Source organism: Anthonomus grandis, chromosome 11 (assembly GCF_022605725.1).
Source record: "Anthonomus grandis grandis chromosome 11, icAntGran1.3, whole genome shotgun sequence".
In the NCBI taxonomy this organism is placed as follows: Eukaryota; Metazoa; Arthropoda; class Insecta; order Coleoptera; family Curculionidae; genus Anthonomus; species Anthonomus grandis.
The window spans coordinates 10,050,961-10,067,489 of record NC_065556.1 but is presented as its reverse complement, the minus strand read 5'-3'; the positions used below and the strand labels follow the sequence as shown (position 1 = coordinate 10,067,489).

General features: G+C 33.7%; 1 protein-coding gene across 2 annotated transcripts in view; it reads right to left on the bottom strand.

Moving 5' to 3' along the window:
- Window positions 1-4,485: 4,485 nt before the first annotated feature.
- Window positions 4,486-16,529, bottom strand: part of LOC126741955 (sugar transporter SWEET1) — a 34,178-nt gene continuing 22,134 nt past the window's right edge. For both annotated transcript variants that reach the window (XM_050448438.1, XM_050448440.1), the window contains 2 exons: window positions 4,776-5,054; window positions 4,486-4,720 (listed from right to left, as the gene is read on the bottom strand). In XM_050448438.1, the coding sequence (XP_050304395.1) occupies window positions 4,622-4,720; window positions 4,776-5,054 (378 nt within the window). In that variant the 3' untranslated portion in view covers window positions 4,486-4,621. The remainder of the gene's footprint in view (window positions 4,721-4,775; window positions 5,055-16,529) is intronic.

Genomic DNA, 16,529 nt, shown 5'->3' with positions numbered 1-16,529 from the left:
CTATTAAGTCCGTTTCGATGATTACCTCATCTTCTATCTCAGCCACTATCACAGGATGTTCAAATGAGTCTTTTTCTATGGTAAACGTAACGTGTGTTTCACAATGAATATTGAATATGGCTCGATACTCCGTCGCTGTTCGTAGACGGCATTTTGATTACCGAACCTTAGCTGCACATTGGACTATGTCGGGTTATAAGACTCGACATAGTCGTGCCTTTATCGCACCTGTATCCACAGTGCGGAGGGTTCTATCCATACACGCATCGACGAAAACACTGTTGCTATATGGTGCTGCAGCGAAGAGACCTGGGCGGTATTTACATTTACTGGGGCTTGCTAAATACAGGTCGACGATCGCCCCTTCGCGTCGATCTTCTTTAGTTTTCTGGATTGGCGGGAGTAGAACTAGCGCCTTCTAGACAGTGTCTTCTATTCTTATGTAATCTGCTCTGCCACATTTCCAACACTCCAATTCCCGGTCTTGGCGGTACGTTTTCCTTTAACTTCCCTAATGATTCAGTTAAGCGATTTCTCGAAGTCGGAATTCCTCTCTCCTAGAATCATTTACCGAACACGAGCCTGGCCCCTGTTTCTGTTCTTGGCAGCTTCGAATTGAAGGGCTCGCGTTAGGTGCATCTACTAGCATAGGTTCATCATTGGTCCATCCAGTTAAACTATATCTTCTACTACCATATTAAACTATATCTTCTACTGGTCTCTGGAAATACCGAATGACATTCTGGCAGTCGACTACAACAATCAACAGTACTTCGAGCTGTCACACGATGAATTAACAGCATGCATACGCCGAAGCAACAAATACCTGTGTTGACCGATACAGTTACTACTAATAATAAATAAATTATTGTATTTAAAACTTATTGAACTTAAATTAAAAGTATATCGAACGGTATCGTTACAGATTTAAGTTCATATTTCTTTTAAATACGTGAATAAGTCTATTTTCTTCTTCTTTTCAATTGTTGAGCGTGTGAGATAAACATTTCTAAATTGATTTTTGCTATAAGTGACGTAATACCCAATATAATAAGTAACTCATTATAAATTTAACAATGACACAACTTTTTTGATGGATTTAGGATTAAAAATGTCAAGTCCATGGGACAAAGTAAGATCATTAGATATTCTCAACAGGTTGTCTAAAGGTGATTCACAGGACTAATATCAAAAAGTAAGGAATTTTCAATTCTTAAATTGAATTTCGGTACTCGTACTCTACTAAATTTATAAGATTTATAAAAAACAATTCGCGTACCTGCCACAATTAATTATAGCTGAAATCAGAAGAATAGCATGGTCCCTCCTCCTATTTTGTTGGTGAAATTGTTTTGATAATATTTTCAACTATTTTAGTCGCCACTAATATACAGTAATGTGGAATAATTTGACAATTTTTTTAGTTAATATTAAAAAGCTGATATAGGATTAATAAAAATTATTAACGCTGATAAGTATTAATAAATTATTATATCTACATACAAATATTCATAATAATGTTTAGTGCATCAAATATTTCATATCTAGATATTTACTTGTATGTACAGGGTGTCCAAATTCGAACACTAGGTAGGTTATTGGGTTGCTATATAGGAGATAGCAGAGCCTTGCGGTTTTTGCAACGCTACTTTGTTTATAAATCGAAATTTGCTATTGTCAGAAATTTTATTTTATCATATCATAGATTTTATTTTACAGAGAGATTTCATTTATTTATATTTTAGCTTGTTATTATATTTAATTGTATCTCCATTATTATATATCATATTTAAAAAGTAAAACTTATCTTGATATGGTTTTTTGGTAGAACACGATTAGGTTATTTGTATTAACTATTATTGTAGATATGTAGGATTTTGAGATAAAAAAAAACATAATTATGTTTTTTTTCATAGAAAACTGTATATTTTAGCACTAGTAGATAGACTAATTAATTCTTTGTTTTTCAATATATCACACAAGCATATAATTATAGATTGCCAGATATAGTCGGGGTTCTTGGACTTCCCATAAGAACTTATTAAAGGAAAAGCGATGCTCTCCTTGTAGATGAGATTCTTTTCCTCTCATATAATTCTGGTAGAAAGTATTGCACATCAGATAAGTGGGTTCTGCATAGTATACTGGACTCACTTTCTGATGTGCAGTGTGTTACATATCTCAAAAGGAAATTCAAAGTTTATTTATTTATCTGAGAATTCTAAAACACTACAATAAAACAGATACATAAATAATAAAATATTGTGTTCTGTGGAAAAAACCCAATAAAAACTGTTTTTTACTTTTTCAAAATTTTAAATAGTAACAGAGATGCAAAAAAGAGTCTTAAAATCATAGATTTTCAAAATTACACAGTAGATTAAAAACTAGGACAGCTTTCCATTTTTAACAACGTACATTTTTAACATACTTCGGATTATAAAAAAGTAGCATCACAAACGATAATCACCTCCCATAGCAACCAAGCCTTTACAATTTATATCATATGTATAAATACGTCATATTCTGATGGCCTGCTATAATAATATTTGAATTTTAAAATTGCAGAATAGGTTGAAACAAGATCAAGAAAATGATATAGTATAAGAATAAAATCTATTTAGCTTTTTAAATAAAGAAATAATGTATTTTTTTTTAATTCTATAAAATAATTAATTGCATTTTACATCAAAAAAAGTTTTAAGTATTTCTTTGACCATAATCTTATTTAAAAAAATATATTTAATTTTTGTTTAATTTCTTCTTTTTCAAGGTTTTGTTTTTTTTTCTTTTACATATATATATATATATATATATATATATATATATATATATATATATATATATATAGCTATATATAGCTATATAGATAGCTAGAAAACCTTTAAGGTCATCTGCAAAACATATTAAAAACATGTATGGATATCGTTCATAAAAACATTAAAAAGAAGGGGTCCAAATGTGATCCTTGAGGAACACCTGAAGGAATACTTAGCCCATAGGATATAAACCATTGACCTTTACCCCCCCTCCCCCTCCCAGACCCGCTGCTCCAAGCTTGCTCGAGAGTATCCTATGATTTACCATATCGACGCTTTGCAAAACTCGGTGTCGATAGTGTACGCCTCTGCACCCCCATCGTACGCCTCTCCGTCCCCAGGTGGACGGCGTAAGTCAACAGATCAATAGAGACAATCTGCTTATGCATAACGGTAGTGGCGAATAATGGTCTTGGAATAATATTTAGCTTGCATACTGGTCAATAAATGCAAATTTCATCGTATATTGCAGAAATATTTATGTGAAAATTACTAATATTAATATTATTGGTGGATAAAGGTTCAAATACAGGATAGGTAAGGATCAGTGGCGGCTCGTCAGGGGAGGCAAGGGAGGCTTAGCCTCCCCATCAAATTGTAATGAAATAATAAAAATATTTAACAAAAATAAAAAAAGAAAATATTTTTTTTTCCAAATAATAAGTACCGACTCTAATACACCAATATAGCGCGAACTAGCCATACGTCATACTGTTAATTCGCCGCGACTCGCATCCTTTTTAAACAGTTGTAAGCTTAGAACATTGAAAGGCCTTTCAATGTTCTAAGCTTAGATGCCTGTTTCTTTGAAATTACCAAATTCTTAAAAGCTGTATTCCTAAAAGCATTTGATACAATTGAATATGTTTAAAAATGAACGCGTAGTAAACCAGAATTTTTCAAAAAATCAAGATAAAAAAATTATATTTAAAACTATACACGTGTGTAATATTTAAAATGATATAGTATACATAAGAATGTCGTAATAACTAATGTGTTACCCACTGTAGACCACCATGTAGAATTATATATTGATTAATTATTAATAATTTCTGAGAAAATTTGAAAAAAAATATTATGATCCATTTCATAAACATATATAACGATATTGGCAAGTCCTCGCATTGCTATTCTTCGTCATTCCGGGCTTATCGCAGTGACATCTCTGGAGATACGTGCAAGGTTAGCGAATCTTCTGAAACCGTGGTCCAGTTGTAAGGAGCTCTCGCCGCTGAGAGGCCAGTTTAAGTCAGAATATTAACGCGACTTAAATAACTAAAATCGACATAAATAGTAGTAAATAAATAAATATTTCTAGTAATCTTAAGTTATCGTGTTTAGTGTGTACTGTCAAATAAGTCAGTTGAATATTTTTGTGTATCAAGTGTTTTAATTCACACGTAACGAAAGATAAAAAACGCTACAACATTTTATATAGGCATTTAAACGTTTTTTTCTCTTACAAATTTATCACCCTATTTTAACAAACCTCGTATTTTAAAATTTAGGATTTAGGTCCACATGAACTTTTTGCGCGATTTCATCCAAGACATACGTCTCCGAATTGTATCGCAATATTCAAAAAACACCCTGTGAGATAATAATTCGGTATAATAATAAATAATAATTTTTTAACTAAAAAGGTGAAATATCTAATAGTATCAAATAATAAGACAATTAATTATTTTGTATTTCTTTACAGCCAAAGTTTACATATATAATATATATATCTATATATAAGTAAGAAAGTTTGATATTTTTCTTCTTTCTGGTGCTATGGAGTTCTTTTTAACTGCACATATTTAAATGTTTGAATAGATGCTAGAACTAGTTTTACTGGGATAGATTAAAAATAGGCTAAGTTGAATTGCTGAGAGGATGCAACCCAACAAATTTGGAATCTGCAAAAAAAATATTCGGAAATAATGAAATAAAATAGCTAGATGAATTACAAACCTGAATAAATTTGTCATTTAGTAGTATACCATATATCATCCACTGTAGGCTCACAATAAATGTAGATACTATTAGGTGATATGGCAAACTTTCTGTACTTTTTACTTTAAACACCTCTAGCAGAGAAGCAAAAGGGGCAGCAAAAAATAGTATGGTAACCGCCAAACACACTTTTCCCAAAAAATTCCTTGCGATGTCCAGTTCCAGAATTCGATGCACTCTCATTAAAACTAATGTAAGAACTAGTAGACAAAATAGGAACTGACGCAATACATGAGTCTGGAAATATAAAATTAGTTACAGCATAAAAATTGTTATATTTATTAAAAATAAGTACAGACAAAACAAAAAATGTAAATATCATAAAAGTTAAAGTTATTTTACATTCGCTTCACATCAAATACAGATAATCCTGTAATTAATCCAGATAGTTATAAATAGGTTTTTAAAAGTCTTTCTAATGAAGTTACTAATTTTTTCCTTAGTTCTTTACTTGACAATAGAATTATATGGTTCCTTTTTATTAAATTATTTTGAAATTTCCCGTAAAATTGTTCAGTAATCATGAATCTGTAGAGTTGCGAAATGTTTATATTCTTTAAGGCTACAGCGCTATTTATTAAAATTCTATATACGCGCACTCTTCAGGGCGCAAATTGCTGCGAGTTTATGGGTAAACGCGACAAAAATTATAACAGTACCGATTTTAATAAAATAAAAACTACCCACTAAAAATAGTATTTATAGTTTTTCACACAGTTTTTCGTCACAGTACTAGTACTCATTTTTCTCCTAAATTCCTGTAGAATAGCATATTATGAAAATTATGATTAATAATAATTTAAATAATAATTAGGTATAGATCATTTTATATTACTTTTTTTTGCAGAAAAAAACTTTGATATTAATCCTTTGCACTCGAAGACAAATTTTTCGGAGCCCTCGAGTGCAAAGGGTTAATACACAATACGCTATCTCGGTACCTCCGTGAACTGCGAGTGTCTGCGCGTGCGCACGTCACGATAATTTGACTGGGAGAAGCATTCTTAATGTCTTCCGTCTTAGATAACGCATTGCCGAAGATGGCCTGCCTGATTCTCTCTAGTGCCGGACATCTGCATATGATGTGCTCTGTAGCCTCGTCTTCCTGCATGCATAGTTTGCATTAGACGACTTCCGCCAAACCAATCCTAACTTTTTTAACTCCAAACTTTTCAATGCACGATGTCGCCTCCCCCACGATGCATCCGGCCTGGTTACCGACGTGAATAGGATCGGCTACCACCGGCCAGAGGTTGGGGGGGGGGGGGGGGGGGGGCTGGGAAAGGGATTTAAAGGATAAGAAGGACGAACAACCACGTGTTGATGGAATGAAGGATAACGCTGAAGTGGGATAGAAACTTTCACAGAGTTTAATTCTGAAATGCACGTTGTACTAACGGCAAGGGGTAGGAAGGGGTAGGGGTAGGAAGGGGTCAAGGAAAGGACGAGAACAACCACGTGTTGACTGGGTGAAGGATGACGCGGAAGTGCAGTGGCCGGTATACATTCCCATTATGATATTTATAACCTAACTATTCCTGTGGAGGTTTTTAAAGGTCATGCAGGATTACCTACACTAAGATAAATATTTCTTAATATCAAAATTAAATGGCAAATAATAATCCTACAGTCGTAGACTGTAGTCTAAATTGATGATTTTTTTACCTGTTTTTCTGTATCACAATTTCATTTTTAAATTACTGCCTGGATCTTTTGTAAATTGTGTTTACTGGTATAGTTCAGCTAATTAAATAAATGAAACATGATTTTATTACCATTTTTTGTTATACGCTATTACGGTAACTCTCTTGCGCGCATCTCTCAGAGAACTAAACATACAGGTGCTAAGCGTGTGTTGTTAATTGAGTGTAGCGTTTCAATTTTACAGATAAAAAATTCAAGAATTAAAAACTAAAATATAAATAGACCCAATAATTTGCATCTTACAAACTACATAGAGGGTTGACCAAATAATTCATCTGAAATAAATGCAGACAAGCAAGGCAAACAGAGGCATAGGCATATTTATTATTTGTTTTGTGCTATACGTGTTTATGAGACTTTATGGTATTTAAGTTATTTACTTAATTTCCTGAGAAATAAAAATTAGTACGCCAATGGAGCGGCCATATTTACCTCCCGTCTCACCTATACCCCTAAGTTTCAGACAACTTGGTCGACCTATAGTCTGTGTTCAATTCGTGATTTCTGTTACGTTTTTAACATAAAAACGTTGATTTTAATATTTAAGATAATGCGCAACCTTGTGGACGAAAATGTACCTTCAGATGTACCTGACAATGGGATGGCGACACCGTCGCATCGGTCGAAGTGAAGCCGAGAATTTTGCCAAAGGCGTGTGCCAGTATTCGAAACAGTCACTGTCTGCCTGCTTCGAAAGATGTTTTAATTTTTTTGTGGACATTTTGGGTGATAAACAATAATTTATTTTCTTTAGTAGCATAGTTAGAAGCTGCTTCTCTTGCATAATATACACAGTTGCAATAATATACACAGCTGGCAACAAATGAAAATAAGTGTGGTTTATAAAGGACTTCAGAATAAAAAGAAACAAAAACAATAATGTAAGTTTCTTTAAATCTCAGGTTCTAAATCAAATACCGTTTGAATGGATTCAAACCCGTGGACAAATGAATATTTTTTGATGAGGAACACTGCTAAAAAATTATGGATATGCGAAAAAAAATGTTGAAAATTGATATTTATGTAAGAATATACCAAACAAAACTAGTAAGAATAAATGTTGTACGGAAATGTGGTATCTTGAAAAGGGTTATGTATAATTGTTTTTTTTTTAAGTAGGGAGAAAACTAAATAGAGAGGTTCATTTATTATAGTTTAAAAAAAGGTAAAAAAAGTATTCAGTGCATGTATTTAAATCCTCAATTCAGTCATTGTTTTACTTGAATATTTGGCAAACTCCTTTCATTGGGAATATGTTTTAACTAGGCACCTTAACCGAAATCTACAGAATTTATTTTCTGTAATAAGAATGAGATGTCCAAAACTTTTCACAATTGGATAACAGTCAGACCAGTAAAGTTTTAATTTCAGATATTGAAGCCAATGAAAATGTAACTCATTGTTATTCCGAAATTGCATCTACAAGCAATACAAGTAGTTTCACTTCTTCCAATCTAAAAAGATCGAATAATTCAAACAAAAACATAAGTTTGGCAACGTGTTCTAATGTATTGTTTCTAGATATTTCGCAAAAATCCTAATAGAGAAAACGAAATGTGAAAGCAATCGAATAGATATTTTTATAAAAACGATAAATCAGAAATAAGCGATAGTTAAGAAATATTTAAAATCCATAAAAATTACTAAATCAAATAAAGTATTTTGTCTAATAAGATCATCAGACCATATTTTAAATTTATGTCAAAACAATAAAATAATTTAATGAATTCATAATTAATTTGTAATATTTATATTACAATATATTATAAAATATAACTAGGTAAAACAAAAATAAACATACTAAACCTATGTCCATGGCAAATTGATAAATATTTACAGTTATTGACTAATATTCTGATTTAAAATAACCGAAAATGGGAAACTCAAAACCTTATTAGCAAATCTTAAAAAAAAATCTAATTAGAAACCTCACTAAAAGTTAGTCATTTTATTATCTGCAAGAACTAAATCGAGATCTTACGAAAATTATTTCTCAATTTTCTTTGAGAGCCGCTTTCTGTTTTTATTTCTTTTATTTATTTAAGGAAATCTTAAATCGATTTATTAGTTTTGGTAGTTTTTATGGTCTTTAAGTAATAACTAGTCAGGATTCACCAAAAAAATTTTGATAAATTATTACATTTATTTTAATAAGCAAAATTTTATTTATGTGTTTATTTTTATTGAGTGTTTTCAATTAACATCTTGTGAATGCTTTAATATCGAAAGTTATAGCACATACTATAATGGAGGAGATTTTAATAGAAATGATGCGCTCTTCATTGTAATTAAAAATGTGGTAAATCTTGTCGCCAATCACTATACTAAGTTAGGTAAGTCAAAAATAATGATAAGCAGAATAACGTTTACTATATTAAAATAAAACTATGGGATAAATATACTGTATAGATCTCCAAACTCAAATATTAATCCAAAAATTTAATTAAATATTTTTATTAACACGAAATAAAATTCAAAATTATCGATCAATCAGCCTAGTTAATAAATTAATATAGCCAAAATATTTGAAAAAGCATTAAAGGATAATCTGATATTTTTTCAAGCAAGCTAAAATCTTATGGTCGAGACAATAAGGATTTTTAGAAGAAAGAGGGACCACCGATGCTTTAGAGTGGCATACTTCAGAGATCACCAAAGACCTTGACGATCATGAAAAGGTGATAGTGGTTTTCATCGACCTTGCTAAGACTTTCGACACAGTGTCTCATCAAAGCTCCTTGATGTTCTTGAACATTATGGAGTGAGATGCATTGTGTTGGAAGTCGGTGAAAGTTATTTATCCTCAAGAAAGCAATAGACTAAAGTCAATAATAACTTAAGTTCAAGATGATGTATCATTTGATCATGTATCTTTCTATTTAAGATTTTAGGAGTGTATCTCAGCTTGTCCAAAGGGGTCACCCTGTATACACTTTCCATTATAATAGTTGGTTTTTCTTATGAGCGCCGTATTGGAATTTTAAAATGTTAAACAGCCTTTTTAATTACCTTTTCGACAGTGTATGACACTTGCATTTCCAACACGTAATTTTGGTAATAGCTCCGTGAGCGAAAGAGAGATAGGTATATAATATTATAGAGGTAATTCTAAATCCTCATTCGAACCACAAGATACTCATTAAAAAGGTAATTAAAAGGGCTATTTAAAACTGCAAATGGTCAATATAGGTTGAAATTATAACTTCTATTAGACTGTGTTGGTAATTTTGTAAAAAATAGATTTTATATATTTTTTTCATTAATTTTTATCTTAAAAACATATTTTGGTAAGTAATTAATTATTTGTTTATAAAATTTAACTTGTAAGAAATGTCAACATGCCTTCACCCTTAAGTACATCACCCATTAGTTAACCACCTAAATCACACCACTGTGTTTGTTGTATGTTAAAAAAAAATAAAATAAACACATGGCAGCATCATCAATGTCTTCAAAAAATAACCGACACGGCCGCGTAGGGTGATAAAATCTCCTTAAACACCTTTATTAGTTAGTGCGATTGTGCAAATAATATGTCTATAAATGATCTAAAAACAGAGCTGCCCAACTAATAAATTCAAGAAATCCCCAATCGTATGCACAAATAATGCAACTTCTTAATCTTTATTTTAGAGATTCTATAGATTTTCATCTATTATTCAAGACCTACAACGAATTAGGCAACTCCAAAATGAATCCCCTCTTACATTTTTCAATCGCTTAGAAATTCTAAACTCAAAAGTGCATGCTTCCATAGAAAAATCTGACTGCAGAATATGCAGGAAATATTATTGGCCGGGAATGATGCGAGACATCGCTCGTTATGTCAGGAGTTGTCAGTCATGTCAAAGGTACAAGCCATCGCAGCAGAAAACGCTAGGACTGATGCAGCCATCGCGAAACGAACAACCGTGAGAGGTAGTCATTAGCGATTTAATTGGGCCATTACCGAGATCTTCCAAAGGTAACGATTACCTGCTGGTATTTCAAGACCGTTTCACAAAGTGGGTAGAGTGCCTATTGATCCGAAAAGCCACGTCCCGAGCTGTGGCACAGGCCCTTTACGCGCAAATTGTCACTAAGTTTGGATGTCCAAAGACCGTACTGACCGATAATGGAACCCAATACACTGGTCGACCATTTATGGAGCTCCTACAGGAAATGGGTATCACTCAGCGTTTTACCCCGGTCTATACCCCACAGGCCAATCCAGTAGAGCGCACCAACAAAACAGAGGCGCCTACCTCTCAGGATCCGAGATGGAGCAAAATACCGGAAGTATCGAGCGAGACAATACCCAGCGGGTTTATATTGCTATCCTCAAAGACTTTTAGGACGACGATCCCGGTTATAATCCTCAAAGAGATCATTCCCTTGGTTTTGAAAGAAGCTGTGTTAATTTTTTTTTGGATATCTATTTATTTTTTCTACGATTTATCTACTAACTAACTCCCGATCAGTATAAACTAAAAGAGAAGGATGATAGTAATAAATGAATAGACGATCTGATTTTTCTCTCCCTATTCCCCTCCTTCCCCTTTGTCTCCTGCTACTCATGGATTTTATTAATTTTTTTTGTCTACACTTTCCGCTAGAGAATAAGCTCGAACATGCAAAGAAAGACCGACTATGACACCAACCCGAGGTTGACACCCATCTTAGAATTGCATGAGTGTGACTTGGAGAAGGAACTGGCTGATGCCACCTCCGAAATGCCGGCCCCAATCATCGCAATGCTAACGTCTTCGTCCACACAAACGGAACAGTTCCCAAGTCTCCTTTAAAACGGCTATCTACCTGCTAGTGGAAAAAGACTTGTTCTTGAGGTGACAAACCCTTTTGCAAATACGTTGGTAAGTATGCCAGCATCAAGACCGGCTGAGGTATCACCAACCATCGTAGCATCACCGACCTTAAGAGCAAACCGATCGATCACCAGCCCTGAGGGGAGGTCTTCATGCAAGGAAGAGACCATTGCTGAACTGGATTTCTCCGACCCGATCCATGCCGCCTTCCAAAGGACTACTGCTGGGAGAGTTAGTGTATAATTCAGGTTATGTAGTTAAGTTCAGTGATATTTTGTATCTTTTTAATTTTAGCTTTAGAAAAAAATGATATCCATTTTTTTTACCGAAGAGAAGGAGGTGTGTAACGAAGCTACTAAATTTTCTGTAATTCTCTTATTTATCTATAGAATTACTCGGTTCTTTTTCCAACTTAAATTAATAATTCTCAACATTCATATTGAGAACTAAGCATTGCTCATTAAAGTTAGGAAAGTTTCTATTTTGTTAATAAACGTACGACCGCGTTAATTATTAATAAAATTTATCATCGCGTTTAATGCCTCAGCACCGTTTGTGTCCGTACCACCACTACTGTTACTGCGTTTACTGAATACCGCGCATGTCCGTTCTCTATATAACGCGATGCACTGACCCGCAGTGGGTCCATTCCTTTTTGACCAACCGATCTTTTCGTGTTTGTGCTAACGGTTTTGTATCCACTCCCCACCCAATAAGAGCAGGCGTTCCCCAAGGTTCCCCCTATCCCCCTTCCTGTTTAAAGTTTTTATGCGCGATCTACCCCCGTTCCCACACAATACTATACTCCAATACGCTGATGACACCGCAATACTCACCACCTCTCCCATCCAGAGACACTAAAACTCACTCCACTCCTGGATGGATTGCTGGAGATTGGAGTTCAACCCCAGTAAGACCCAACTGATGTTTCTTTCCAAATCTGAAATGGGAAACCACTAATCTCGGCTGGTCCGCCAAGGCCCGTTATTTAGGTATAATCTTCGACCGGAAGCTGACCTGGGAAACACACGCCAAGGCCCAAATTGGCAAGGCCAAAGGCCACCTATCGTCCCTCTACTCCCTTCTCCACCCCAGGAACAAATTGGCACGTAAGACCAAGATCCAGATCTACCAAGCGTGCATCCGTCCAATCTTCACCTACGCCTCCCCCACCTGGGCAGACATCCAGCCTCGCCACATCCAGAGGCTCTAAGCAGTGGAAAACAGGGCTTTCTGGATTATGTCAGGCGCACCATGGTACGGGCGCAACACCACCATCCTGCGAGATCTCCAAGCTCAACTCTTGGTAGATCACCTGCCGAAGTTGAAGGACAAGAACCTGACCACTGCTCTGGAGCACCGCAACCCCCTGATCCGGATCACTCATTCCACCCGAGCCCTCCCCAACGCCCCGTACCACCTCCCCGGCGACACACAGGATTGATCTCCTGCTCCGACCAACCACCTCCGTCCAGGTCAGGAAACCTCCCCCTCACACCAGGTCCGCCAGGCCAGGACCCACGAGATGCGGCAGCTAGTATTAGTATTAGTATAAGTATTGTGTTTTTTACAAATTATTAGTATTAGTTTTACTCTGCCTAGCTTTTAAGATCTATTATTATTATATTATTAGAATAAGATACAATTTGCTAATTAGATATAAAAATGTATATTTTAATCTAGTGAAATAAATGTGAGTTTCAAAGTACCCCAATGGGCAGTCCGCTGAGTCCGCCAAAATAAATATAGTAGGTAAGAAGGTAGGCAAATCCCTTTTTCATATTCCTAGTGTCCACAGGATACACGGGGTTGCGTGCCGGACCGTTACGGGGTAATACTGTGTATTCCTTAAAAAAGTGCTATTCGAAAATAGCAATATTAAATAACCAACTTAGATAAATCCCATAAAAACATATTTTCCTTCTTCTGGCACAACAAATTAGAAAACTTACATCATGAAGTAATAGAAGATATACCTGATAGAATAGATGATATACTTGAAGAACACTTTGATTTTAGATCTTCTAGTATTAACATCGTCCATAACAAGTCAGTAAAGAATAGGAAATACCTCATAGCTCTACTTCCTTATAACCTGGAAACAGTAGTTCCACATCTATTTTATACATTATCCAGCGACAGACACAAATTTGATGACTCTGAAACTTACTGTATATAAAACAATTTATAACTACCCATTTTAGAATTATTTTAGCTTTATATTTGCCGACAAAGAAATTAAAATAAGAATTTGCCAAGATTCAGTTCGAACCCCAAAGATTAACAGAAATCCTAGATCATTACCATCGCGTTAAAGCGAATCTCGACCGAGGAATCAACCAAACCAAAAGACGAATCAAAGAAAAATACTTATGGTGCCATCTTTCTCAAGATGTCGAGCAATTTCTGAAAAATGTGAGACATGCCAAAAAACAAAATTTGCCGGAGAAACTTAAGTGAATATATAAATACCGGGTGACACAGGAAAAAAAGAACAGTCAACAATTTATTTATTTTTCAAGATAAAGAAATGAAATTTGGTATATTTATATTATTACGTATATCGATAGAAATTAATTTTCTGAGAACAATGATATAAATAGCATCTTTTGACATATTCTGTTATTTTTAATTACTTCCGGTTTAACAGGAAGTGACACTAACTTTTTTATTTTAAATGGGACAATTAGCATATTGTTATGTATTGTGATAGAAAATAAAATTCTGAGAATAATGATACCGCATTTGTTACTTTTTAATATACACTCATAAAAAAATCTCTTTTTTAAATTTTGAAATAGGGTGCCATGAATGCGTTGATTTTGAAATGCAGTTTTTCAGAAATATAGTCAGTAAACAAGGAAAGCCATTTAAGTAATAAAGCCTTTTATTAATTAAATGCGTTTATGTTACTTAGTTTTTTCTTCTTATGGGTTTATTTATTAACCGATTAAAAAACTAACTTTATCAAAATATACGGAAAAAAATCTGCATTTCAAAAGTGGTTGTTTCCAATAACGTGCTATTTAAAGAAATAGAATAAATGTCAAAATTACCGGTTTCGACATTTTGAATAGGCGTCTAAAAGAATTCCTAAAATGCAATGAAATCTATTTTTACGTGATTACCTGATTAAAAGTGAAATCTTTCAACGCATTTTAAAAATTATTTTTTTTTATGAGTATAAAACAAAAAGTAGCAAATGCAGCATCATTGTTCTCGAAAAATGATTTTCTATCGATATACGAAATAATATACCAAGCGTCTCATTTAAAATAAGAAAGTTAGCGGCACTTTCAGTTAAACAGGAAGTGACGGAAAACAACTGAATTTGTCTAAAGATGCTCTTATAACAATTCCATCCATATACCAAATTTCATTTGTTTATCTTAAAGAATAAAATAGTTATTAGGTGTTTCCTTTTTCCGGTGTCATTCGGTATATATAGAGAGAGAACAGCTAAGCATGAAATTGGCGATAATTAATACTTATAATACTTTCATTCTGAGAGAGTCATCAATGTTTATGGTAAGGAGTTAGAAAATTTTGCTATGTTAAATGAAAAACTACGCTCGGAAATAGCAGTTCTGCGACGTGGTGTTTAATTTATACCCCTAAACGAAAGTTTTAAAAAAATTTTCTTTCTAAAATTTTGGACCAATCTGTACGATAGCTCTATGAATAATATCACAATAATTATCAGATGAATTAAAAGAAATTGCAGCAGTATTACAATGGGTCAAATACAAGTGCTACAAGTGCTAAACGTAATAAGCAAAAGAGACGCTGGATTAAGCAATGGATTAGTCAACGTGAAAAATATACCCATCTGAAGTTATTAAATTTTATTAAAGACACAGACCCCGAGGATTACAAAGATTATTTTCGAATGACAAGTGTAGTCTACAACGAACTTCAGGACTTGGTTAAGCCTTATATTATGAAACAACGAACAAACATGAGGGATCCTATATCAGCAAATGAAAGATTAGCAGTAACTTAGAGTTTTCTGGCAACTGGAAGATCATTCGAGGATTTAAAATATTCTGCTGTAATTTCTCCCACTACTATAAGTGAAATTGTCATGGAGACTTAGTAATTTTTAAAAAGTTTATTTTTTTGCTGAAGTTACATATATTTTTTTTATTGAAACTTTGTATGAATCAGTTTATGGATTAATTTTATATATAATCAGTTTCTTAATGTTAATTATACATATTATATATTTTGTTCGGTGAGTGAAACACCATTTCTTGTAGATGTGTTGTCGCTGAATAAAAATCCAACCTCAGAATTGCGCCAGCACGTCAGGATTTTGATATATTTTAACCAATTGCTAAAAATACGGTTTTGGGGATATTTAAGGTTATGTTATGAGAACAACAAAATCTTTCCCTGACTACTACTTAGCGCATCATTAAGCATGTAAGTTTTGCTGATATCATAACATAACCTCAAATATACTCAAAAACCATGTTTTTGGGACTTTAAGGTTATGATTGAATATATGAATTATATATGAATTTAAGGCTTATGATGTTTCACTCACCGAACAAAATATATAATATGTATAATTAACCTTAAGAAACTTATATATAAAATTAATCCATAAATGTGGAAAAATATTTATTAATAGTTTCCTGCGAAAATTGTTTTTGCAGTTGGCCAACTACTTGTTCTTGCTCATTTACATAATTATTGCATTTGGACTGTACTTTTCTTATTTTTATTTGTGATGGATTTGTAGGACTAGGTTCTATAGGCGGGGAATTTAATGGGAATGAAATCGTTGTCGGAGAAAGCGTAGGCGTTGTGGTATATCCGTAGCTGGAAGTCGTGCTTAAAGAAGAAGATGGCCCTGAGCCATAGTCATAAGCGAAAGTCTGAGCAGCCGTTGGTAGTGGCCTTTTACAGGAATACAGTGATGTTACACCAGTTGGTCCATTGACATTTATTTGCACAGAGTTTCTGCATAGGGTACCGAGTTCTGCCTCAAAAAGTACATAGCCTTTTCTGCCAAAAGCCGTTGTTGCGGATCTAGTTTTTCCAATTTTTTTGCCCAGACCTTTGCAATCGGATACTCTTTTTGTTAAATCGGATCACTTTTTTTGTTAAATACTCGCCCCCAAGAGACAGCAACTCTTTGTTTTCTGAATATTTTGTTTTTTTTTAATTGTTTGGTTTGTTAGTGATGTCAATTGTA